Below are 25,048 nucleotides of genomic sequence, written 5' to 3'. Positions count from 1 at the left end.
CTCTCGCAGCTTCTGCGCTAGCGCATCTGCCTTTTCCCCGCTCTGAGAACCCGGGATCTCAAGGATCCTCGCCCCCGTTGCCGCCGACTTGAAACGGAGCTCCTCAATGCCTAGTGAGGCCAGGTCAATTTTTGCCTTGGCCTCCCTAAGGATGCCGGAATAACTCGCTCCGGCCATCTCCGCTTCTTGCGGGAGGGCGAGGATTACTGCCGCAGAGCGGGGGCCTTCAACTTGTTTGGCGAGGGGCCCCCTTCCCTTCTTTTGCGATTGGGTCTGAGAATGGGACCCGCTCGCCTTCTTTGTCTGTGCCCCTGACGGTCCAGCCTTAGCCTCCGGGACGTTTGTGGTACGCCCATTCTTCCTTACGACGGTGGCCCATGTTTCCACCGCCGTAGTAGGCTGCTGGGAAGCAGTCGCAGGGCCCGCCTTTTTAGAAGGGGCAGGCTGAGACTGACCTGCTTGCCCACCCTTCTTACGCGGCGCTGACTGTGGCGCCTTGCTCCCGCTGGTTCCGGCTTGGGGGCAACACCAGGTCTAATGTTCCCCCCTCGCCGGTACGCCTCGATTCGGTCCCCGTTCTGGAGAGGGGGCGGTACATGTAGTTGGGGACATCGTCCTCCAACCCCAAGTCTACCCGCTGTGGAGCTATCATGCTCCTAACTTGACGCATGAGTTCCGCCGTTTGCCGCTCCATCACGCGGCCAACGTCCTCCATGATCTGGGACCTGAACGTGTCCCAGTCATTTGCGTTCTTGGATGAACGTGCCGCATGCTGGAAGGCCGGTGTCGGCCTCAGGCTTTCCGCCGAGGGTGCAGTGGCAATCTTAGCCCTGAGCTCCTCATTTTCCCTCTGGAGTCTGTGGAGTTCCGACTGGATGTCGGAGTTCCTCCTCAGTAGTGGCGTCACCGATCTCGGGATGAGATCCGCTTCCAGGGACTCCGCCAGGGATGCTAGGCCATTCAGCGCATCATTTATCTGCCTCTGGCAGGTCCCCTTCAGATTTCCCGACTTCTTGACGACCGCCTTAGCCTCAGTTGTTTTTTCGACAATCGCCTCCCGGACCTTATGTATGTACACCTCTGCGGGGTCCGTGTGATCGCGGGGGCCTTTATTCCCGTTCGGGTAACGCGGGGGTCCAAATCTGAGTCTTCATCCCCTTCGGAGTCACTACCCCTATTTTTTAGGAACTCCCTGCGCCGGCTTCTAACCAGGACCACTTTTGCCGTCGCGAGGCCCGCGCAAAGATTCCCTTCATTGGGGGATCTCCCTTTCTTCGCGGCTAATGCCGCTTCCTCGACGTCCACAGAGCTAGCCATCGAGTCTGCGGAGTCATATTCAACGCCGTCATCAAGGCGTCTCTTCTACGCCCGGCAGCCATGTCCGACGGGCGCACAAACTCTATTACCGCCGAGTTGGAGCGAGAGCGGGTCATTGGGCGTCCCTGTTCCTGGGTCGGGTTCCCCACTTCCATCCTCTCTTCTCGGCCCTTTAGAGCATCCATATCGGGCCTAGGGCCCAAACACATCGCCTTTTCAGGCACCCCCCTTGTTCCGGCTTTTCCAGCCACACCTTCTTTTGTTCCCCCAAATCGATGGGGGGCCCTCGGAGAGAGGGGGGGGGTGCGGGGGCCATTACAGCCACCCGCAGACCACTTTGGGAGAGGTCAGCCAATCAGCAATTGCAAACACAACTTTGTTGCAATTTACAATTGCCAACTAAGACCAACTTCCCTAAAAGTGGAACGACCTTGACCAAATTGCGGGGGGAGGGGTCTTTTGGACTCCTCACCCTGATGAAAGACTAAAGAGGCAGATATCTCCCAGCGATAGGGCCAGCAAAAATACACTATCTTCTACCGCCCTATAAAAGACATCCTCCATGATCCCCCTACAGAGTCGAGTACTCCTAAGCGGCTTCCATTAATATCTTCCCCTCTAATGTGTATTAAAAATAAACTACCTGACTTACCTATTCCTACCTTTAATGGCCAAAGCGGATCCTATTTGAGCTTTGTCGACCAATTTAATAGTATTGTCGATTCCCAGCCTGACCTTAGCCCTACTAATAAGTTACAGTACCTTGTTGGTGCATTATCGGGTGAACCTAAACGTCTACTATTACATTTACGTATTGAAGCAGAGAATTACCCTATCGCTCGTGATTTGTTAAAGCGGAGATATCATAATACGCGAATACTGGCGGATACATATATAACACAGATCCTTACCTTACCTAACATACCACCTAAATTGAATGGATTACGTGCTTCGTTTCTCAACCCATTGTTAACAGCTTATCGTTGTTTGGAACGCTTAGAGTTACCTGTGACTAGTGAGTCATATATGCTAGTGCACATATTCCTTAATAAGTTTCCCCTGGAGTTAAAGGCTCGTTTTGAGCGGTGTTACGGTGGTGATAGTGATCGACTGCCCCAGTTTGATCAGATCATCACTTTTTTAGAGGATGAGTACCGCCACCATGATAATGTAGGTGATGCAGCATTAGTAGATTCTGCCCCAACTTCCCGTACGTTTGAACGAAGACCTAAATACTCGCATAACCAGCAATCTAACCACCCGCGTAGGGCCTATGTTTCCCAGGTACCAGTTTCCAATAAGAAGTGCCATATGTGTAATAGTGATTCCCATTATTTACGTGAATGTCCCCAATTTCGTGATATGAACCCACGTGACCGATCTTATTTTATTAAATCGTCTGGCCTGTGCTATCGATGTTTAGATAAACATTCGATAGCCAATTGCACACGTGATTACAGGTGTGTTGTCTGTGCTCGGTCCTCCCATCACACCTTACTGTGTTTTAACAATTCTCGAGATCCTGTTTACCCTAACCATCAGAATCGTAATAATACAAATTATCGCAATGCTGTTGTGCATAGTGCACCGCGTACATCACTTCCCCGCACGGGCGGGGACCGTCCCCCTTATAACAGCCGTACTCCCTGTTGTGATTCGTCTTCACCTGCACGTCGAGCGTCTCCTCCTACATACTCACGACAAGATTATCGTCATACGTTCTCTCCCCCCGCGGTCACTTCCCGAGATAAAACATACCATAAGTCACGTGACCTCCCCGACCGTTCTATGCATACCAATCATAGACGGAACTCGTCCCAATCACTAGGCCCTGTATCCCCCCCTGCTTTCTCACCACATATGTCTATTCCCTCCAATTCCCTAGTCCTCCTACCTACCGCCATTATTCATGTCAAATCGGCTTATGGTTATTTTATAGTGGCCCGTGCGTTATGTGATACAGGCGCACAAGGTTGTCTGCTTACTACCGACTTAGCTGTTGAGAGATTGAATGTCCCCTTATCATCAAACTCAGTACCTATTCGCGGTATTGGCAACATTCAATCTGTATATTCCCGCGGGTCTATCTCCCTTACCTTTAAACCAGTTCATAGATCGTATCCTGTGATAACAACCCCTGCAGTGGTTGTTGATGTAATTGCAGGCCCCCATCCTGAGATTAAATTGCCTAGGCCTGTCGTTAATAGTATTAATCACCTTTCCGTAGCGGACCCCTCCTTTTATAAACCAGGGCCTATTGAGGTATTGTTAGGTGCCGACGTGTTCGGTTATCTTGTGCGGCCTGAGGAATCGATTCCTCTTCCTCATGGTCTGACCGGCCTTTCAACCGTTTTTGGTTGTGTGTTGTCTGGACCTGTTGCTGGTAATTTCCCCGACCTTGAACCCCCTATGACTGGCATTTCTCTATCCCAGGTCGTAGAGAAATTTTGGAAAATTGAGGAACTGCCTCAAGTTCTCAATCCCAATCCTAAGGAGTTAGAGCGCGAACGTATTTTTAAGAATGGCATCACCCGTGAGAGTGACGGTCGTTTTATGGTCCGACTTCCGTTTATCTCTGATCGTCCCCAGCTTGGTTAATCCAAGTCTACAGCGGTTAAGTGTTTCCTAAATTTAGAAAGACGTTTCAATGCCAACTCAGAGCTTCGTGAAAAATATATTATATTTATGCGTGAGTACATAGATCTTCACCATAGGTCTCCCATTTCCTATAATCCATCATTACTTGAGCTTTATTATATTCCCCATCACGGAGTGTTTAAGGCCGACGACTACTCTAAAATTCGTGTTGTTTTTAATGGAAGTAGTCCAAACTCTAATGGTATTTCATTAAACCAGTGTTTACACACAGGTCCCAAGCTCCAACGAGATATCACTCATATCCTTCTTAATTTCCGTAGACATGCTGTGGTCTTTGTGACAGACATAAAAATGAGGTTCCGAATGACCTGGGTGCACCCCAATGATCGTCGGTATCAGTTAATCTTGTGGCGTGAATACCCATCTGCACCTCTTGTTACGTACGAGTTAGCTACAAATACTTACGGCCTACGGTCTAGTCCCTACATTTCCATTCGTACCCTTTTAGAGCTTGCTGAACGTGAGCGCTCATCATACCCACGAGCAGCTGCTGTTCTGGAAAATGATATTTATGTTAATGAGTGCCTAACCGGAGCGAGTTCACTCGGTGAAGCTCAAATATTAAAAACAGAACTTCAGTCCCTAATAGCCTGTGGTGGTTATGAGTTGAGAAAATGGATCAGTAATGAACCCGAATTGCTCAAAGACATACCCCTCGAACATCTACAGGGTCCATATGAATTTCATGACCCAGATAACCCACCAACCATTCCTGTACTTGGTATTCAGTATAATCCAACTGCAGATTCCTTTACATGCAGTTTTTCCTTTAAGCCTCAGAAGTCCCTAACCAAACGTACAGTTCTATACTATACTCTCCCTCATCGCTCGTATTTATGATCCATGTGGATGGATATCTCCAGTTGTATTTAAAGCCAAAGCGTTTATACAACGTCTATGGATGTCGGGCCTCAACTGGGATGATCCTCTTAACCAATCCCTTTCTGATGAGTGGTTATTATTTGTACAAGACCTGGAGAATATCAAACAGCTGAGCATTCCTCGTCGGATATTGCCTGCGGATGCCACTTCCATTTCCTTACACGGCTTTTGTGATGCTTCTGAGGCTGGTTATGCAGCTGTTGTATACCTTAGGACTGAATCCTCTTCTGGCCATTGCTCCGTCCATTTCCTCATTTCTAAGAGTAAGATTGCCCCTATACGTACTCGGCTCACAATTCCCAAGTTGGAATTGCAAGGAGCTGTGCTCCTCACAAAATTAATTCATCACGTTACCATCTGTCTGCAGAAGGTAATCGTGTTGGATGCTATCCACAGTTGGACGGATAGCAAAATTGTGCTGGCATGGATAAAGACTCCTCCTCACCTGCTTCAAACATTCGAAGCAAACCGCGTGTCTCAAATCACCTCATCCGATTTCCCTTCCGAGTGGCATCATGTTCCTGGTTCTATTAACCCTAGCGATTGCGCTTCCCGAGGTCTTAGCGCATCGTCTCTTCTTAACCATGATCTATGGTGGTCTCCTTCCTGGTTGACAGAAACCCCTAATCATTGGCCTATTGGTGCAGACTTAACAAACAATCCTATTGATTCTTTACCTGGCCTTCGCTGTTTGTTAATTGAAATACCTACGCTAGCTATGGATCTCTCGTTTCTCCTCGACCGGTATAGTTCCTTAAATAAACTAGTCGGAGTGTTAGGCTTTATTCTGCGTTTTATTTATAATGTTAAAAATGTTAATTTACGTGTTATTAATCCTTACCTTTCTGTTGACGAACGACGTAATTCTTTGTTGATGCTTATTAAAGCAACCCAGTTACATGCATTTTCTAACGAGATAGAATCCTTAAAATGCGGTAATGTTATTAAATCCCCTTTAAAACGGCTGTCGTGTTTCCTAGATGAAAACGGTTTAGTTAGAGTTGGCAGACTTATACGTAATTCTGAACTCCCATACGATGCTCGTCACCCATTACTTTTACCTAAGTCTGGCCCCCTTGTTAAATTAATAATTTCCCATTATCATATCGAAAATTCTCATGCTGGTCCTAATGCCTTACATGCTATCCTTTCCCGTGAATACTGGATATTATCGGCCCGACGTGCTATTCAAAACATAATATTTCATTGTCTCTCTTGTTACCGCCTTAAAGCATCCGTATCTCAACCCCTATGGGTGATCTACCCAGGGACCGGGTTACTTCGGCTAGACCATTTTCTCGTGTTAGCACTGACTTTGCGGGCCCTTTAATAATAATAATAATAATAACTCTTTATTGCGCATACATAAACATAGGACAGTAAGTACAAAACAATGAAAATAAATGTTTTACAAAAGGCGGTCTTATCGCTATCAGCAATCTCTTACAAACAACCCGGTGTTAACAAAGAGTATTTACATAAAGAGAGAAGGTAGGAGGCGCACTAAACACTCTATTTATTATACAATTATAGATAAACATACATTTTATAAACATAAATAAATAAACTTACACACCAATACATACAATATACATACATATACTACATAATAATGGACGAGAGGACGTGTTATTATTCTATTACAGGGATAGATAATGCGATTTTAATAATTTTTGAAAAATGGCATATGATTGTGCTGATCGAATGGGAAATGGTAAGGAGTTCCAGAGACGAATAGCTTGTACAGTAAAAGAATCAGCGTAATATTTAGAAGAATGAGGTGGGAAGGTAAGACAGAGGCTTCTTGTGCTGCGTAATTCAGAACCCGGGTGTTTAGAATGGAACTGAAAGTTCTTTTTTAAGTATTGAGGAGTATGAGGGTGGGAGAGGATTGTATAAAGGAGGGATAGAATATGGTAGTTCCTGCGAAGACGAATGGGAAGCCACTTGAGTTGTTTGCGAAATTGAGATATGTGGTCATACTTACGAAGACCAAATATAAATCGTATACAAATGTTTTGGAGTCGCTCAAGTTTATTCAATTGTTCTTCAGTAAGATTTACATAGCAGGAACCTGCATAATCTAGGATTGGGAGTAACAACGAATGTGCGAGCGCAGTCTTGGTATCTACTGGCAGGAAATTTCGCAATCTATTTAGGCTTCCAAGAGACCCAAATATTTTACGACTTAATTGCGAAATTTGGTGCGACCATGATAATGTTTCATCGAAATAAATACCGAGGTTTTTTACCTGGGCTTTGAATTCAATGACATGGCCATTGAAGGTAATAGGCGGGAGACTTGTTTTTTTTAATTTAGACATAAAATATGGGCTTCCAATTATGATACATTGTGTTTTTTTTGGATTAATAATAAGGCCATAGGCTTTGCTCCAATCAGAGATATAGATGAGGTCCCTTTCTATACTAAAGCACAATCCTATCGAAATAAGAAAATACTAAAGAGTTATTTGTGTGTATTTGTTTGCCTGTCAACTAAAGCGGTACATTTAGAAGTAGTATCCGACCTTACGACTGAATCTTTCCTATCTACCTTTACCCGATTTGTTGCGCGTCGCGGATTACCTACCCTTATACGTTCGGATTGTGGACGAAATTATTTAGGAGCGAGTAACTATATTAGAGAGCTTGATTCATTCCTGTCCCAAAAGCATGATGATCTTGCTTCACAACTAGCCCGCAAGAATATAAATTGGGTATTTGACCCACCGGCCTGTCCTCACTGGGGAGGATTGTTTGAAGCAGCCGTTAAGTCTGCCAAGACGCACCTTAAACGAGTAATCGGTGAAAATCCCCTTACCTTTGAGGAATTGACCACTGTATTTGCAAAAATTGAGTCTGTACTTAACTATCGGCCTTTGTGTTCCTTATCTCAAGATCCCAATGATCTTGAAGTGTTAACCCCTGGTCACTTTCTCATTGGTTAACCCCTTACTGCGTTACCCGAGTACCCATTGAGAGACGAGAAGCAGCATCGCATTTCACGCTTTCATTTATTGCAACAAATTACTCAACATTTTTGGTCGCGGTGGCATTCAGAGTACCTATCAACCCTTCAAACTCGTAATAAGTGGACTTCTCCTATGAATCCTCCTAATGTTGATGAATTGGTTTTGATAAAGGATGACAACCTCCCTCCTTTGGAGTGGCGCCGCGGACGTATAGTACAGTTATTTCCTGGTCAAGACGGTGTAATTCGAGTGGTCGAGGTCAAAACCTCTACTGGTTCCTTAAAACGTTCTCTTACAAAACTGGTCGCCTCCCTATTGAGTAATATATTGTATAGCCCCTTTACCTTGTAATTTTTCCCTTGATTTTGATAATTTGTTCCGTAAACATCATAGCTGTTTAGAGCGGGGGCTATGTTCAAAATCTACCCTGTATCATAGTAAGCACAGATTATTATATTAGAGTCCGTTAGTTTTCTGTTCCCGCGCTTTCACTTCCCCTCCCTTACCTAGTACTGAACTGACCATACAGCGGCCTTGACGCGCGCGCGCATTGTGTTGTGAATTAAAATAAATTAGAACTGTGCTAACCTACTGTGAAACCTACTGTGAACGTGTGTGAAAGCTAGCGAAGATATCTTCGAGACCCTGAAGCCCAGGAAATCCGCAGAACCATACAGGTACGTGACAGACGTTTCCAAACATATTTTTCCCTATATATATACATAGTACTTTCCCTAACATTTTGGTAGCAGAGAGTATTTTCCCTAACATCGTATAATCTGCCAGGAACTTGTACTTTGGGTAAAAATAACAAATGCTTTTCTCCAGATTGATGGAAAGATGTTAGAGATAAATGAGTAATTGATGAAGTGAGTCAAAATGGGTAAAATTTGTTGAATAACCAGAGAAATCATTTTGCGGCTTACATCGTCACAACCAACTGCATTTGATTTCAAGGATTGAATTATATTTAAAGTCTCATCCTCAGTAATTGGAGAAAATGAGAAGAAATCTATATTAGGTTGGGCCATGGAAGCAATTCTAGAAATAGCATTTACTTTTAAAGAGGGTTCAAGATAGTTAATTGATGAGAAGTGATGATTTATCATTGCGGGAGAAGGAGGATGTATTAGGTAGATTAGAATATTTACCAAAGCCAAGAGAGTGAAGAAACTTCCATATATTGGCGGAAGAGGAGTTAGACAAATTGTCTGCAAAGTATTGACGTTTCGCTTTTCGTACTGTCTGGTTGCACCTATTTCGTGCCGTCTTGTATAAAGTCCAGTTTTCATCGCACCTATCACGCTTAAATTTCCGAAACATTCGATCTCGTCTGGTCATGACCATATGTACTCCTCTTGTAATCCAAGGAGCAGGTGGTCGTTTAACCTTCACAGGTTTTATGGGAGTATGTTGATTATATAATTCCAGCATTAAAATAAGCAACTTTTTCATCGATTGAAGATGTATTTTGTAATAAACTAAAGTTTAATTTAGAAGCATCATTCAGTAATTGTTCCATATTTATTTTCGCAAAGTTGCGCATATGTATAATGGTTGCCTTCATCTTTGGTGTTTTCAATTTATATTGGAGATATATAAGATGTTTTGAGAAGCCGGAAGCAGATATTTGACCATGCTTGATAATATGATCGTGGGAAGACGTTATTATTAAATCAAACCATGTATCGGAAGAGCTAGGATTATGATGAGTAGGTCCTGAAGGAAGAATATAAAGATTAGTCGACTCGGTTATATTTAGAAGTTTTTGAGAGAATGGTGTGGTCTTCAATAGATCAGTATTGAAGTCACCCATAATTATGTGATGTGTGTAATCCAAAGCAGCGGTTTCTAAAAGAGATTCAAGTTGAGTAAAATAGTTAATGGAGGGTGGACAGTAAACGACTCCGAGAACCACTTTCACCCCTTTGACGAGAACCTCCAAGAAAATATATTCTGCGCTTTCTGTGTAATTGGGATTAGATGTGGAAATTAATGAGTAATGGAAGTCGCCACGTAAGTAAATCGCAACGCCTCCGCCTCGCTTACCGCGGCGGCGGCGGTCATTTCGAATCAGAACATAGGCTGGTAAACAGTATGCATATGTGGACAGTGTCGGTTTTTGCCATGTTTCTGGTATCAAGACAGCGTAGAAAGTAGAAGAGGAAGAAAAGGTGTCAAGAAGATCAGAGTAATGGGATGGGAGGCTTTGGGCATTAATATGGCATACGTTAAAAGAAGAAGAGGATCCTTCTATCTTGGATGCAATTAGGTTACACAGAGTTTGAGGTTCATCATAAAATTCACTAGAATCAGAAGACGCAGTGGTATCAATTGCCGAATAAAATGATTCATCATCTGACATTATTTCGTACAAATAATAATACAATACAATACAATATATATGTAAAATATAATAAAATATATATATTAAATAAGATTAGGAAGAGAAAAAAAAAACTATGTATTCCTGCATGTCCTGCCAGTTATTACATTTAAGTACATATATATATATACTACAGATTAGTAGTGGGTAAACAGAAATAAAAATTAGACGAATGAGATAAAGATAAAAAAATCCAATTGGCAAATGTACCAGTAACATTACACATTAAAAAACAAAAAATCAAATATATATATGTAATGAAACAACAACAATAAATAAAGATTGACATTATATGTTATGTCAACGTCAGTAATGTCAGAAGGCAGAACCTTTTTTTTTTTTTTTTATCGTGTGGAAAAATCTTCAAAAGACCGTCACCCCGCCGGAGGGATGGCGAGGTGGTGTGTGGGACTTGTACCCACTAAAAAACCACACGGTGTACCTACGAGCGCCTATGCCGGAGCCAGGGGATACGCAAGTGCATTCTACCCCAGCTCCGACGGCGACAGCCCGCCCTGTAGATGTTGTAGGGCAGGCCCCATCTCGTTTTGTGGTTAGGGCGACCTATTTCGCCCTACTCCATTGTGGAGGCGTGTGGGTACACGCGCACACCTCCGGGGCCTTTGGATTGGGGGACTGCCTCCCTCAAGGCAGTCACCCCGGCCCCAGTGGGGGATAGAGGGGGGCGGAGTTGGGTACGCCCCCACCTCTAGGCCTGGCTCTTCTGCGGCGGAGGGAAGCGGGACGAGCTGACTCCCGCTCCCTTTCTGCCGCCTCCTGTCGCGAGATAACTTCCTCGCAGAAGGAGCTCAACGATCTCTCGCTACTGACCATCCTCCGGACTAAATTCGGCAGCGAGAGATCGTCCCCCATATAGGACACGGCGCTCACTCACGAACGCTGGACATATTTCCAGCGTGTGTTGCGCCGTGTCCTCCACACCTCCGCACTCGTGGCAGCCGGTCGTCGGCTCCTTTCTCGCCACATGACACAGATACCGCCCGAAGCACCCATGCCCGGACAGTATCTGCGTCACGCGGTACGTCAGTGGCCATCGCCTACTCATCCACATCCTGAGGATGGGACGGACAGTCTCGACGGTCCTCAGGCCGGTCGATGGACTGGCCAGCCTTTCTCTCCACCTGATTCTGAGGATCCGCCGAGAGTCGGACCTCCGCGCTCCAATCTCGTGGCCAGCGGGTGCCTCCCCCATGGAACGTCGCTCCGCGCGCCAGTGATACACTGACGCGTGGAGCTCCGCTACCAAGTCCCACGGAGGAGACCCCGCCAGCAGACCCGCCGCTTCCCCGGATATGGTGCGGGCCCCCACCCAGATGGGGGCCCCGTACAGGGCCATGGACCGCACCACGCCGAGGTATAGGCGGCGGGAACCTTCTCCCGGGCCCCTCACGTTTGGCAGCAGCCAGCTAAGAGCGCCGGCGGCTGCCATAAGGCGAGGGACCAGGTTCCGAAAGTGAGCGCGGAAGCTCCAACGACTGTCCAGGTCAAGCCCCAAGTATAATACAGGGCTTGACCCCCACCCTCTGGCCACTGACGACCAGCTGGGCATCCGGAGGTGGCGCACGCCGAGGCCCATGAAAACACAGGACCTCGGTCTACTCCAGCGCCACCTGGAGCCCAAGCCTTCTTATACGACCGACGACCAGCGCCACGCATGCCGTGGCATATATCCGCCCCCGGGCAGTGACCAAGGTGTCATCCGCGTAACACACGAGGTCAGTGCCCGTTAAAAGGGCGCCCCGCAGGTTCCAATCATACCCGATGTTCCACAGGATCGGGCCCAGAACCGACCCCTGTGGAACACCGCGTTGCATTTCCCTCGGCACTACAACGCCGTTCCGCCCCGTGCATAGCACAGACCTGTCTTCGAGATAGGCCCCGATCACGTCCCGAATGTAGGAGGCGCGCGATGGTACTTCAGCGCCTCCCTAATAGTCGCAAAGGGCAGGGTGTTGAGGGCGTTCTTAATGTCTAGAGAGACCGCCAACAACACCCCACCCTGGGACGTCGCCTCTTCCGAGAGGGGAGCGCACACGCGAGATCGCGTCGATCGTTGAGCGCCCTCTCGGAACCCGAACTGCTTCGGGCTGAGATCGGGACCTACCTGAGACAGGTGTTGGACGAGTCGGCCCGCCAAGATTCTCTCGAAGAGCTTGCCGATCTCGTCCAACAGCACTCTGGGGCGGAACGTCGAGGGAACCACCGAACCTGCGGGGTGCTCCGCTTTGCGGAGCAGGACCACTCTACCCGCTTTCCACGGATTGGGGACCCGTCCCGACTCCAGGCCAGCGTTGAACAAGCGCCGGAGTCGGTCCCCTAGGGTGTTTAGGGCCAAGGCCAGGACGCGGCCGTGGATACCATCCGGACCCGGGACGACATTCTTGCCCCGGAGTTTATCCACGGCCGCGGCGAACACCTCCTCGGTAATGGCAGGAACCGCAGCAGCGCTTGGCCTCTCCATCACTGCCACGCGGCATCATCGGAGGAGGTGTGAAGGGAGGCTGTCTCGGGAACAGCTCCTCCAACACCCCCTCCAGCTGCTGCGGCTGGAGACCCTCTGCCACGGGGGGCGCCTAGGGGCGTAGTTTGCCCCTGACGAACCTATAAGGGCGCCCCCATGGATCCCTGTCCAGGGTCTCCAGGAGTTCTTCCCTGGCTGTCTCCTTGGCCCTGCTGATGGACAGCTGCAGAGCTTTCTTCCTCTCTTTGTATTGCTCGTACAGCTGTGCTTCCTCGTCGGCATCGTGGCCCCGCCTGAGTCGGCGGTGCCTGGTGTACCGGCGGCGGGCGGCGGAGCACTCCTCCCTCAACGCCGCTATCTCCTCCGACCACCAGTACACCTGACGCCTAGGAGGTTGAGGGCCGGCTCGGGGCATCGCCGCGTCGCAAATATGCGACAGAGCCTCACCGAACCAGCCCACCTCTGCGTCGACCTCCACAGGCCCCTCCGGCATGGGAACCCAGGCCTGGACGATGGAAGCCTCCATCAGCACGTCTTTATTCAGACGTTTCAACACCCATCTGGGGAGTTGTGGGACATTCCTCTCCTGGCGACCGGGGTGCGGAGCTACGGGTGAGGGAAGGCAGAACCTAACCCAACATTTGTAATTATTTCTGTGCGGGTGATATTCAAACGTTGAAGCAAAAAAAAAAAAAAGAAATACTTACAAATATCAATCAACCACTAATTAAAAGCAATATACAAAGTAGAGACTACCCGCTGGTACAATATTATATATGAAATGGACTGATACATTTAATATTTTACAAGAAATGGACAAATACAATACATAAATGGAAATCACTTCTTTTTCACTACACGCTTATACTTCTTACTCCGTGGCTCAGGAGAAGCATCAGCCGCCGGCTCGTTTTCATCAGAATGATCATCTTTCGTAATGTCAACGGCCTTGGAAAGATCCTCTTCATTATGAAGTCGCCGTTTTGACCCATCGGGCATCATAACCAATACATTTCCATCCATGATCCAGCACTTTTTTATGCCGAAATGTTTACGTGCCTGAATAAATATGGATTGCCTTCGGCGAATGAGGAATTCTGATACAGTATGTGGGGTTCCTTTGAAGGCAGTTTTTTTTTTAAGCTCAGATATAAAAGTAGCCAATTTATCCTTCTTAATATCTTCTAGTATACCACTGATGAGAAGATATTTCCTACGGTAAGGAATAACAAAAATATCTTATTAGCGTGTTTTAGAAATATGTATGCAAAAATACAGCGCCATCTAGTTGTACTAGTATAAAACTATTTTGACTCGAACATACCGCCCACCAAGGATATAATGAAACAATGTCCTTTACAGTACTAAATATCCGCCCACCATGACAAAATGGGTTGAAGTTACATGTTCGTAATTAACGACTTAATAATACAGAGTATAAAAATATTGAACTATTAAACTTAAACACTAAATAAATGATAAATAAAACATTCTTTAACATACTAATCAACAACTGATAGTACACACAATTTAGATGTTGGTCTTTTTATAATTGAACTTTTTGTCTTTGGGTTATGTTGTCATCGCCAGGATGTTTTTGAATAATACGACCAAGTAACCATCGACTAGGAGGCATATCGCTTTCCTTGACAAGAACTATGTCTCCTAATTTAGGTTCAGGAACTTGAGAATAGAATTTATATCTATGCAACAGTGTAGTCAAATATTCTTGGGACCATCTCCGCCAAAAATTTTGCAACATTTTTTGTATAGTCTGCCATCGAGTCAATGAAAAAATAGGTGATTTCTCAAAATTAACATCTGGCACAGCTATTAGTGGTTCACCTACCAGAAAATGACCCGGAGTTAATGGCATAGGTTCTTCAGGATCATTGCCATTTATAATAGCCTATTTGGCCTATTTGGCCTAGAATTTAGACACGCCTCAATTTGACTGAGCAGTGTACTCATCTCTTCATACGTCAACGTTGACTCTCCTATAACTCTTTTTAAGTGAAATTTAGTGGAGCGCACCGCTGCTTCCCATAATCTACCAAAATTAGGCGCATGAGGGGGTATAAAATGCCATTTAGTACCTTCACATGCTATATTTTCTGCAACTCTTTGTTGTAAAACAAGTAACTCTTGTAATTCTCGAGCAGCACCAACAAAATTGGAGCCATTATCGCTCCATACTTGTGCACAGTGTCCACGTCTGGATATGAAGCGCCTGAAGGCCGCTATAAAACCTTTTGTACTCATGTCACTGACGACTTCTAGATGTATCGCTCGAGTTGCCATACAGACAAACAAACAAATGTACCCCTTGTATGACTGATGACCCCTACCCTTCGATGTCCTAATATTTATGGGTCCTGCGTAATCAATACCAGTATGAAGAAAAGGTCTTGTAGGAGTACAACGTTCAGATGGGAGTGATCCCATTAGTTGGTTTGCCACCTTGGTTTTATGTTTTACACAAGCGATACATTTCTTGATGTGTTGTTTTACAAGACTCTTAACACCTACAATCCAATAGGCAGATCTTAAATAGTTTATCATCATTTGGATACCTCCATGCAGAGTTCTCTCATGTGAATCCTTTATTATAAGTTTAGTAAGATGCGATGCATGAGGTAAAATTATTGGATGTTTTGCATGTTCATCCAATGAAGACTTATGCAGTCGTCCATCAACTCTCATTATCCCATATTCATCAATGTACGGACATAATGTATTAATTTTACTTCCCGTTACTTTTTTACTACCATTGCTCTTTAATTGTAAATACTCTTCTTGAAACCACTTACTTTGACTATCCCTTATTAAACATTTTAAAGCTTCTTCTATTTCTTCCTTTTGTAAATACATAAATTTTTCACTTTTCTAATCCTTTTTCATTATTAAAAACCGTCTACAATAAGAAACTACTCTCAAATATTTCTTAAGGTTTAAAAATCTTGTCCATGGAGAATCCTCTATTATTGTTACATATGACTTAATTGTTTCTTCAATCTTTGTTTCGAAAACCTTTGATCTATTGTACAAAATTTCCTTTTCTCGTAAAAACTCTGGACCAGTCAACCAAAGCTTATTTTCTGCAAGTGCACTTGGTTGAATACCTCTCGAGGCACAATCAGCGGGGTTATTCTTCGATGATATATGAGCCCAATGAGATGAATCCAGTGTAGTTAAAATTTCCGATACACGGTTACCTACAAATGTCTTCATCGACTAGGGTGGCTGTTCAACCATGCCAGTACGACAGTGGAATCAGTCCACGCTCGTAAATTGCGTTTCTCGACATTCATAGCCTCTGCTACTTCCACCAAGAGTCGAGCTAGCAAAACTGCGCCACAAAGCTCCAACCGTGGAATACTTACTTGCTTTATTGGCGACACCTTCGTTTTAGCTGCCAATAATGATACAGAAATGTCTCCGGTCTGACTAATTGTTCTTGTATATACAACTGCAGCATACACTGCCTTTGATGCATCACAGAAACCGTGAAGTTCGACGTGATCACCAGTCTTCATACCGAGCCACCTTGAATACGCACATTGGTAAGTTGTGACAACTCACCATGGTAAGTCTCCCATTCTTGTAATAATATATGCGGGACTACATCATCCCAGTCTATACCCGAAAGCCACAATTTTTGTATAAATATCTTAGCCTGGCGGTACATTTTTATTATGTCTGCTATTAAACCTATGTAGTACATTCTTCAACGTATTATTATATGCCGTAAGTCTGACTGCAGTGTGGGTCCCACCATCAACGAGTCGTTAAGCGACACTCCATTCTCATTTTTACAGGAAGCATCGAAGATGACACGAACCTTTGATGTCAACTTATCTTCTCTTATAACAGCATGGTGGGGTAAGTAAACAGATTCATTTTCTTTTTCTTCTTTTTTCTCAGGTCTCATGTGTCCTAATTGTATATACTCATTTATCACCTGTGTATACTTTTCTTTCAGCTCTGCGTCTTTTGATAATCTTCGTTCTAACGCTTTAAGTCTGTTCACAGCAATCGTTCGAGAGTTGCCGCCTACGCAGAGTGGATGTAATCCCGAAAAGGTAAGTTTACTGTATAGCGACTATCCTGTGCTCTAGTTGTCGTTAGTGTATAATACTCTTCACATTTTTGTTCTTCTTCGCTTAATATTCTTTGTGTACTCGTAGTTTGATCTTCTATTTCCCAGAATTTTTTCAGTAAATCATTTTCATTTACCTGTGCATGGATTTGTTTTGTTTTTTTTTTTTGTTGGGTTGTTTGGGCTATTGTCAGATGTATAGCACCTGTAGCACTACAACCTACATAGATCTATTGTGCTCGCCCTTTTCAGAGTTCGCTACCTAGACCCGTCAGGGACAAGAATTGAAGGATATTCTTAGGAGCGATCGTTTTTATCTCCTCGGGAAAGAGTGTAAACTTTCCAAAGGAGATATTTCGTTTATGCATGAGTGGGCTACAACCACATAGGATGTGAAGCGGCGTTTCCTCTTCAGTTTGGCAGAATCTGCAGATACTTGTCGTGCATAGGCCTAGCTTAGCCATATGCTTGTTCAATTTGCAGTGTCCTGTGAGGGCCCTAGTCATCATGCATATGTTGTTTTTACTCAATAGCAGTAATCTATTGGAGTATTTGGTCGAGAAGCCCGATATTAGGTCTTTTGAATGTATTAATCCTGGCATTTCTTGCCAGTGATTCAGTGCTTCTCGTTTGGTTATTAATTTGAGATGTCCCAGTTTTAGGCAACGAGGCACACCACAGAAGGGTTCGGGGCCCAGTTGGACGGTTTATGCCCCTAACTTTGCCAAATGGTCGGCATTCTCATTGTCTTCAATATTTGAATGCCCGGGGACCCATCTCAGTATAATATTATTTCTGCTTCCTACTTCATTTAGTAGCAGGATACAGTTTCTAATAAGTTTAGAACGGATTTCGTACGAGTTAAGTGCTAGTAGAGCAGCTTGACTGTCCGAATAAATGTATATGTTCTGATTGGTGTAGTTGAGGCTTAGGATTACTTCCAGACATCTAATTAAGGCGTAAGTCTCTGCCTGAAAGATTGAGGCGTATTTTCCTAAGCCTATATAGTTGCAGATTTTGGGTTTTACACCACATATTCCACATCCTACATCATCTCCTATTTTGGACCCGTCTGTAAACCAGACTAGGTCATGCTCTGAGTGAGACGGTGTATGGTTATTTTGCCATTCGTCTCTTCCAGATATTTCGATTTTGTAATATTGTACAAAGTTACACTCTGGTGCCATGTTGTCTTCAGGCATTCCCAGAATAGGATCACTCATAATCGAGTCTTGTATAGTTTTTATGGCCAGGGAATGCCAAGATATCCTCCTTTGGGAACTTATTCTGAGCATATTGGCTTTCGCCTTTTCCTGTATAAATAAAAGAAGGGGCGTCAAGTCCAATAATGCATCTAGAGCTGCTCCCGGCGTGGTGCTCATGGCTCCTGTAATAATCAGACAAGCAATTCTCTGTAGGCTGTTTAGCTTGGTGGCAGCTGTGGATTGGAGGGTTTTCCTCCACCAGATTGCGCAGGCATAGGTGGTAAGCGGTCTCACCACTGCTGTGTAAAGCCATAGGGCAATTTAGGGGTTGATTCCCCATCTGGGCCCCGCTACCCGTCGGCTTATACCTAGGGATGTTTTCGCCTTTTGAGTTATGTTGTCTATGTGTGTGTTCCATGTCAGTTTTTGGTCGAAGGTTACGCCCAGGTACTTGACTTCTTTGGAGTACTCTAATATTCTTCCATTTACTTTAGGCATGACAAGTTTGTCAAGTTTCTTCCTTTTTGTAAACGGAACAATTACTGTTTTATCAGGATTTACTGATAATTCATTTTCCTTACACCATTTAACTATGATGTTTAGTGCTCTTTGGATGCGGTCTGATATTGTTGTTGCACAGAACCCTCTGACCATGACTACTAAATCGTCTGCGTAGCCTTGTACCTCAAATTGGTTTTTGGTCATAACATCTAAGAGCTGGTCTACCGTTAGTAGCCACAGCAGTGGCGATAAAACGCCTCCTTGAGGGCATCCTTTGGTAGGTCGGATTTCTAACGTACTGTTGTGAAGAGTAGTTTTAATGGTTCGATTTGAGAGCATTGCTTTGATCCATTGAGTGGTGGTTTCATCCACTTTCTTGCGGATGAGTCCCTGTGAGATGGTCTCTATGGGCGTGTTATCAAAAGCACCCTCAATATCGAGAAATGCACATAGAGCTATTTGTTTGTCCTCAAAGGCCTTCTCGACCTTGTCGGTGAGTTCGAGCAAGGCGGTCTCTGTGGAATGTCCCTTGCGGTAGGCATGTTGATTCCTGTGCAGGGGAGCATTTTCGAGGATTGTAGCTCTAATGTGTTGGTCCAGAACCTTTTCCATGGTTTTTATTATGAAAGAGGTTAGGCTTATAGGTCTGTGAGACTTTGGCTGCGAGTAGTCTCTTCGACCGGTTTTCGGTACGTAGGTAACTTTGACCTTCGTTAATGGTTCTGGTATAAAACCCCAGGCAAAGCTGGCTCTAAATATTCTTACCAGATAGGGAGATAGGATGTCAAGCCCTTGTTGTAACAGGGCCGGGAAAATTCCATCTTCTCCCGATGGCTTGAAAGATTTTATAGCCCATATAATTTGTTTTGGTCGAAAAATCCTCGCAGCTCTGTTCCACGCCTCATGGTTGGGCTTTTGTAGATGTGAGCTTGGAGGGTTCTCCTTATCTCTTGAGATATGAACCGAACCAGGGAAGTGGGTTGTAGATAGCAGCTGTAGAGTTTCTTCCTCTGATGTCGTATAGGTACCATTGGGCCTTTTCATAAGTCCAATTTGGTTATTTGGCGCCTTGGCAAGCATTTTGTGTAATCTGGATCCTTGGGGAGTCTGAGTTATCTCCTCGCAGAAAGCACGCCATGTTGCTCTTTTGGCTTTCCTAATTTCGCAGTAGTATTCCGTTTGGGCTTTACTATATTGGGCCCATTCGAAAGGTCCCTTTTTAGCCCTGTTGGATAATTTGCGAGTTTTCTTCCTCAGCTTTTCTAGACTCTTATTCCACCAGGGTGTTTTACATTTGGCGGTTTTGGTTTTGATGGGACAGTTGTTCTGGTAGGCACTTATTATGCCACTTAGAAGTATGTCCACAGCGAGTTCTAGTTCTAGAGGAGATTTGATACTCTTCGGAAGGTCCGCAATTAGGCTTGTAAGACTGTCTCTGTATTTAGGCCAATCTGTAGCCTTTGAGTTTCTGTAGAGTATGGGGTTTGAGTCTGTTGCAGCCTCAATTGTGAATCTGATGTGCTTGTGATCAGACATGGAGTTCTCATTGCTGACATGCCAATGAGTGATATATTCGGCTAGTTTGTCGGTCGCGAGTGTTATATCTAGTACCTCTTGTCTTGTGGCAGTGACGAACGTCGGTGTGTACCCTGTATTTAGGATTTGAAGACAGTTGGTTAGTATAAAATCATCAAGTGACTTACCTCTGGTGTTGATGTCAGAGCTTCCCAGTTTGTGTGATGGGCGTTTGCATCGCAGCCCACGAGGAGTTCGGCCTTGTGCTTACGGGCGTATTCCACCACAGGCTGTAGGCCGGTTGTCGGGTCTTTGATGATTTTGTTGTTTTCATCATGTCCAGGTAGGTATGCAGAGCAGACCAGTACTTTTGACCCTGTGCATCCAGGGAAATTGACGAAGGCTGTCACTAGGTCATCTGTACATAGTTCTGGAACAGTCAGAAAATCTAGTTTCTTATTAAATAGAATGCATGCTCTAGGTATAGTGCGAGTGGTATTAAAAAGAATATTACCTGAGGCATTGAGGCCTAAAGGCGTGGCTTTGTTGAGCCATGGCTCTTGTATCAGAATAGAATAGAATAGAATAGAAAATCATTTATTCAAATAAACTTAATTTAAGCACTTTTGAATAGTCATAACAATTTGTTTTTTATCTACCACTCGTTCGGAAAGCTGTCTCATCACAAGAAGAACGAGCAAGAAACTTGTGTGTTGCTCTTTTAAATAATCCTTGTAAGTTTACATTTACAAGTCGAAACGTGTGAATACAAACTACCAACAAGCACTAATTTTTTGGGTCAAATATAATCTTGCAATAAGATTAAATCAGTCGTAGTGATAAGAGCAGACCAGTCCCTACAAGCAGCACTCGTTCACGAGTATGACGGATGAGCCAGCCATCACTGCGCTCGACCATATTTTAGGGAGCCCATTGACCCGGCCCACCACGCCGCCACATGTCTGGACATTTTAGTGAGCATGACTACTCATTCCACACGACCACGTCACAGCTACAAAATTACTATATGGTAGTTACAGTATTCGCACTTTACATAAGGATGCATGCGGCAATCAATACAAAAGCCGCTACGCTATCATATATCAAGAAAGCAGTATGAAAATTAAAATTATAACGTTGTCCGCAAATAAACTTATTCTTGCTATATATTGCTATCATCTATAAATTCATCTATCTTATAATAGGCTTTTTTACATAACATTTGTTTAATATAAGATTTGAATTGCCTCTCTGTAAGATTTAGAGTAGACTCTGGCAGTTTATTATAGAATCTTACGCAATTACCATAAAATGAATTACTAACTTTGTGTAGACGGCATTTAGGTAAAACTAGCTTATTTTTATTGCGTAAGTTTCTACTTGTACAGTCTTTAAGTTTCTTGAAACTATCTAAGTTTTTCCTTGTATACATAATATTTTCATAAATGTACTGTGAGGCAACGGTGAGGATATTTGATTGTTTAAAGCATTGACGTAATGACTCTCTAGAACCCATGCCATAAATAGAACGTATGGCTCTCTTTTGTAAAATAAATATAGTATTTATATCGGCAGCTTTACCCCATAGCAGTATGCCATATGACATAATGCTATGGAAATAACTAAAATATACAAGTTTTGCCGTCGCCACGTCTGTTAATTGCCTTATCCTTCTAATTGCATAAGCAGCAGAACTAAGTCTACTGGCTAATTTTGAAATATGGGGCCCCCATTGTAACTTCGAGTCCACTGTTATTCCTAAAAAAAACTGTATCATTAACAAAATTTACTATTTCATCATTAAGCAATAGCTGCGTATTTACTTGTTTTACATTAGGCAGCGTGAATTTAATGCACTTAGTTTTGTTGGAGTTCAATAATAGATTATTACATGTGAACCAATTTAGTATAGCAGAGATAGCATAATTTACATCGTCTAATTGATTACATTGGCGACCAATTTTAAACACTAACGAAGTATCATCCGCAAATAACACTATATCTGCAACTTTCTCTACCATGTAGGGAAGGTCATTTATATAAATTAAAAAGAGAAATGGGCCTAATATTGAACCTTGAGGAACGCCCATTTTTATATTAGTTCCCTTAGACTTTACACCATCAATATCTACAGTTTGCACCCTATCCTCTAGATAACTTTTCATTAGACTTAGGTCATTATCTCTAATACCATAATATTTGAGCTTGTACAAAAGTGTTTCATGATCTACGCAATCAAACGCCTTCGACAAGTCACAAAAAACGCCGAGAGCATCCTGTGAGTTTTCCCATGATTCGAATATATGTGTAATAAGCGCTACACCTGCATCAGTAGTAGACTTGCCGGCAGTGAAACCATATTGCTGACTGTGAAGCAGTCCGTTATCCCTGAAGTATTTTAACATTTGGTTAAACATAATCTTTTCAAATACTTTACTTAGAACTGGCAAAATAGAAATTGGTCTATAGTTGCCTAGCTCAAATCTATCTCCAGATTTAAAGAGTGGAATTAATTTGCTAAATTTCATTAATTGAGGAAACACGCCATTATCAACACATTTATTGAAAGTAGTAGCTAGATAAGGAGCAACAATATCTATGAATGTACTAACTACTTTAACTGACATGTCCCAGAGATCTTCCGTATTTTTTAAATTTAATTGTTTGAATATTTTTATGACATGAAAAGGGCTGACATGTGAAAATTTAAATGTTAAAGAGCAAGGGCTGACATTAGCCTCCAGTAATGTTTTTGCTCGAATTGGAGATGAGTCTAGAGAAGATGTAATATCAATCGGAATATTAGCAAAAAAATCTTGAAAAATATGAACTATATCTTTTGTTGCTGTTATTAACTTATTGTCATAATTTAATGAGAATTGATTGCAGGCTTTTTCAGACCGTCCAGTTTCTTTGTTTATAATTCCCCAGAGCAAGGTCCAGGTCGTTTTTGCGGAAGAGGTTTTCTATGACCGCTGTTGCTGCCATAGCATGATGTAAGTTGACCTGGACAATGTTGGCTCTGATACATTTCTTGCGTGTGGGCGTGTTAGCAGCTTCCTTTCGCCTTCCCTGTGGGACGTGGGCGTCCCTTTGGGTTGCGATTGGAAGCTGTGGCGCTCCTGCCGCGATCTTTCCGTCCCGTCTTGAAACTGGGGATCCTCGTCTGCGAGGTCCCCTTTGGCTGGGGAAAGCTGCCTCTGGCGGGTTTGGCGTTGGTGTCTACGCCCTTCGCCGCTTCGGATGGTGTGGGTATTTCTGTGGCAGATCTTCCATTACCGTCCGAAGTAGGCTGCTGTGTAGGCGTGGAGATCCCCTTGACCCGGAACAGGACCTTTTTAAAGCCAAGGTTGACTTTATAGTCCTGTGTTTTGAGGAAGTCAACCGAAGGCTCGTCCAGAGATACGGTCAGGACTGTACCGTTCTCTTCAGCCTTACGGTTGAGTATTTTCCACAGTTCGGAATTTAGGCAGTCATTTTGGGACTTCAGCATTCTGAGTGCCTCATCGACCGACCTTGTCTCCGAACTGGGGATGAAGGCCGTTCCAATGGCTGGTTTGGGCATCGCTCTCTCGTCCAACACAGAGAGTTCTGCGTCGGCCCAGGGTTTTAGGGAGGGCGTTATGCTCTCCAGCCATATTTTGGTCGGCTCATTCTGGCAAGTGATTAGCAGCCAACCAGGTTTGAAACTGCAACCTACAAATCGAGGGCCCTTCCCAGCTTCCGTGATCTTGCCAACTTCCCGGAGAACTGAGGAGCGCACCATGCTCATCATTTCGTCCGTCATTGGGGCCGTGTGTCGGATCCCCACTCGGAACGAGTTGAGAGCATCCGTAGAGGTTGCAGTTTCCTCCTTTGCGTTTACGTTCGTCCCTGTAGTCGTTACGCGCTGCTTGGGTGCAGGCGTTCGCAACTGGTGGGCCGTATTCGTAGAGCGCTTAGTTGAGCTACTAGTGACACTTGTTGGTGCAAACACCATTGGGCTTGAAGAGTCACCTGGTGTCGCAAGTGCCTGGTATATGACTCTAGGTGTCTGAGGTACAGTAGGCGCTGGTGACTTTGCAGTCTCCGCTGCCTGGGTACCTTTCCCGGTGGGCGTCGGCTGCGCCACGCGAGGCGCTTTGTGCGTATGCTCCTTTGGGGACACCTCCTCTGACCGTGGGCGCTTGATGGATCTTACCTCTGAGGGCTGGTCTCGCATTGGCTTCCGGCAGAGTTCTAAGGCTTCATCAGCCTTGATGTTGGCGGCTATTAACAGTTTTAGGCGTTTCCGCGCTGCTCCTGTTAACCTCCTTCGTTTTGGTTTTGGCTTTGAGTCCTTTTTGGGCGTTAGACCTAGGTCATCCGTCCCTGTAGGCTCAACAACCATCTCCAAACAGTTTCCGTCATCGGATGAAAGTTCTTGGCGTTCATTTTCGTCCAAGGTACTTCCTTCAAGCAGTTTCTCAATGTCATCGATGATGTCCATATTGTGAGAATATTTAAAAGTCGTCCACTCGATGTCCCACCCTCCTCGGAGCCCGCAAATGGGGATGCCGCAATGGCACCAGGATCTTCTCGAGTGGATCTAGGAGCAGAAAGGTGGCGTCTTTGCGCGACATCGGGAGTTCGGACAACTGCGGCTAGAGAACTTCCACAGTGCCTTACCCCGTCAGCATGGCCGACTACCTTCTCCGAAGAGACCTTCCCACTCCTCGCCGTGCTCCTGTGACGGTAAAGCACTGGACCATTTCCCGAGCAGTGGCTGGCTGCTCAGGCGACCGTTTCGCCAGAAATATGGGCCAAAGGAGGCGTGTTGTCGCCCGGAAGTAACTGCTCCGACCTCCGATTGACTCAACCTCCCAGGATCCCGTCTTCCCCGCTTACGGCGCTCAACTGCGCAGGCCTTAGCGCAGGTAGGTGCAGGAAGCTATTTAAATTTAATAGTATATAGGTAAATATATATAAGTAGGCTATAATTAGTTCTGGTGCTTGCCCAGGCACATTTTATTTATAAATACACTATTGATACAATATATATACATATGTGCT

General features: G+C 44.6%; 2 protein-coding genes across 2 annotated transcripts; both read left to right on the top strand.

The window, feature by feature from the left end:
* The first annotated feature begins 1,938 nt into the window (after positions 1-1,938).
* On the top strand, positions 1,939-3,915 carry LOC131845776 (uncharacterized). The gene has a single exon (XM_059194867.1). The coding sequence runs from the start codon at positions 1,939-1,941 to the stop codon at positions 3,913-3,915; it is 1,977 nt and encodes a 658-aa protein (XP_059050850.1).
* A 351-nt stretch (positions 3,916-4,266) lies between these two features.
* On the top strand, positions 4,267-8,909 carry LOC131845775 (uncharacterized). The gene is made up of 3 exons (XM_059194866.1): positions 4,267-4,696; positions 4,839-5,546; positions 8,818-8,909. Exons 1-3 carry the CDS (start codon positions 4,267-4,269, stop codon positions 8,907-8,909), a joined length of 1,230 nt encoding a protein of 409 aa, XP_059050849.1.
* Positions 8,910-25,048: the final 16,139 nt, after the last annotated feature.

Source organism: Achroia grisella, unplaced genomic scaffold (assembly GCF_030625045.1).
Source record: "Achroia grisella isolate CSIRO2021 unplaced genomic scaffold, CSIRO_AGI_Agris_v1 utg48428, whole genome shotgun sequence".
NCBI classification, from domain to species: Eukaryota; Metazoa; Arthropoda; class Insecta; order Lepidoptera; family Pyralidae; genus Achroia; species Achroia grisella.
The sequence above is the reverse complement of the archived record's forward strand: the minus strand, read 5'-3'. Positions and strand labels throughout refer to the sequence as shown.

Coding starts and splice junctions, on each gene's coding strand:
- LOC131845776 (XM_059194867.1), top strand. CDS start 1,939: ATGTGTATTAAAAATAAACTACCTGACTTACCTATTCCTACCTTTAAT.
- LOC131845775 (XM_059194866.1), top strand. CDS start 4,267: ATGAGGTTCCGAATGACCTGGGTGCACCCCAATGATCGTCGGTATCAG. Junction 4,697..4,838: donor ACCAACCATTCCTGTACTTG/GTATTCAGTATA, acceptor GGATATCTCCAG/TTGTATTTAAAGCCAAAGCG. Junction 5,547..8,817: donor TTCTTTACCTGGCCTTCGCT/GTTTGTTAATTG, acceptor TCTCATCCTCAG/TAATTGGAGAAAATGAGAAG.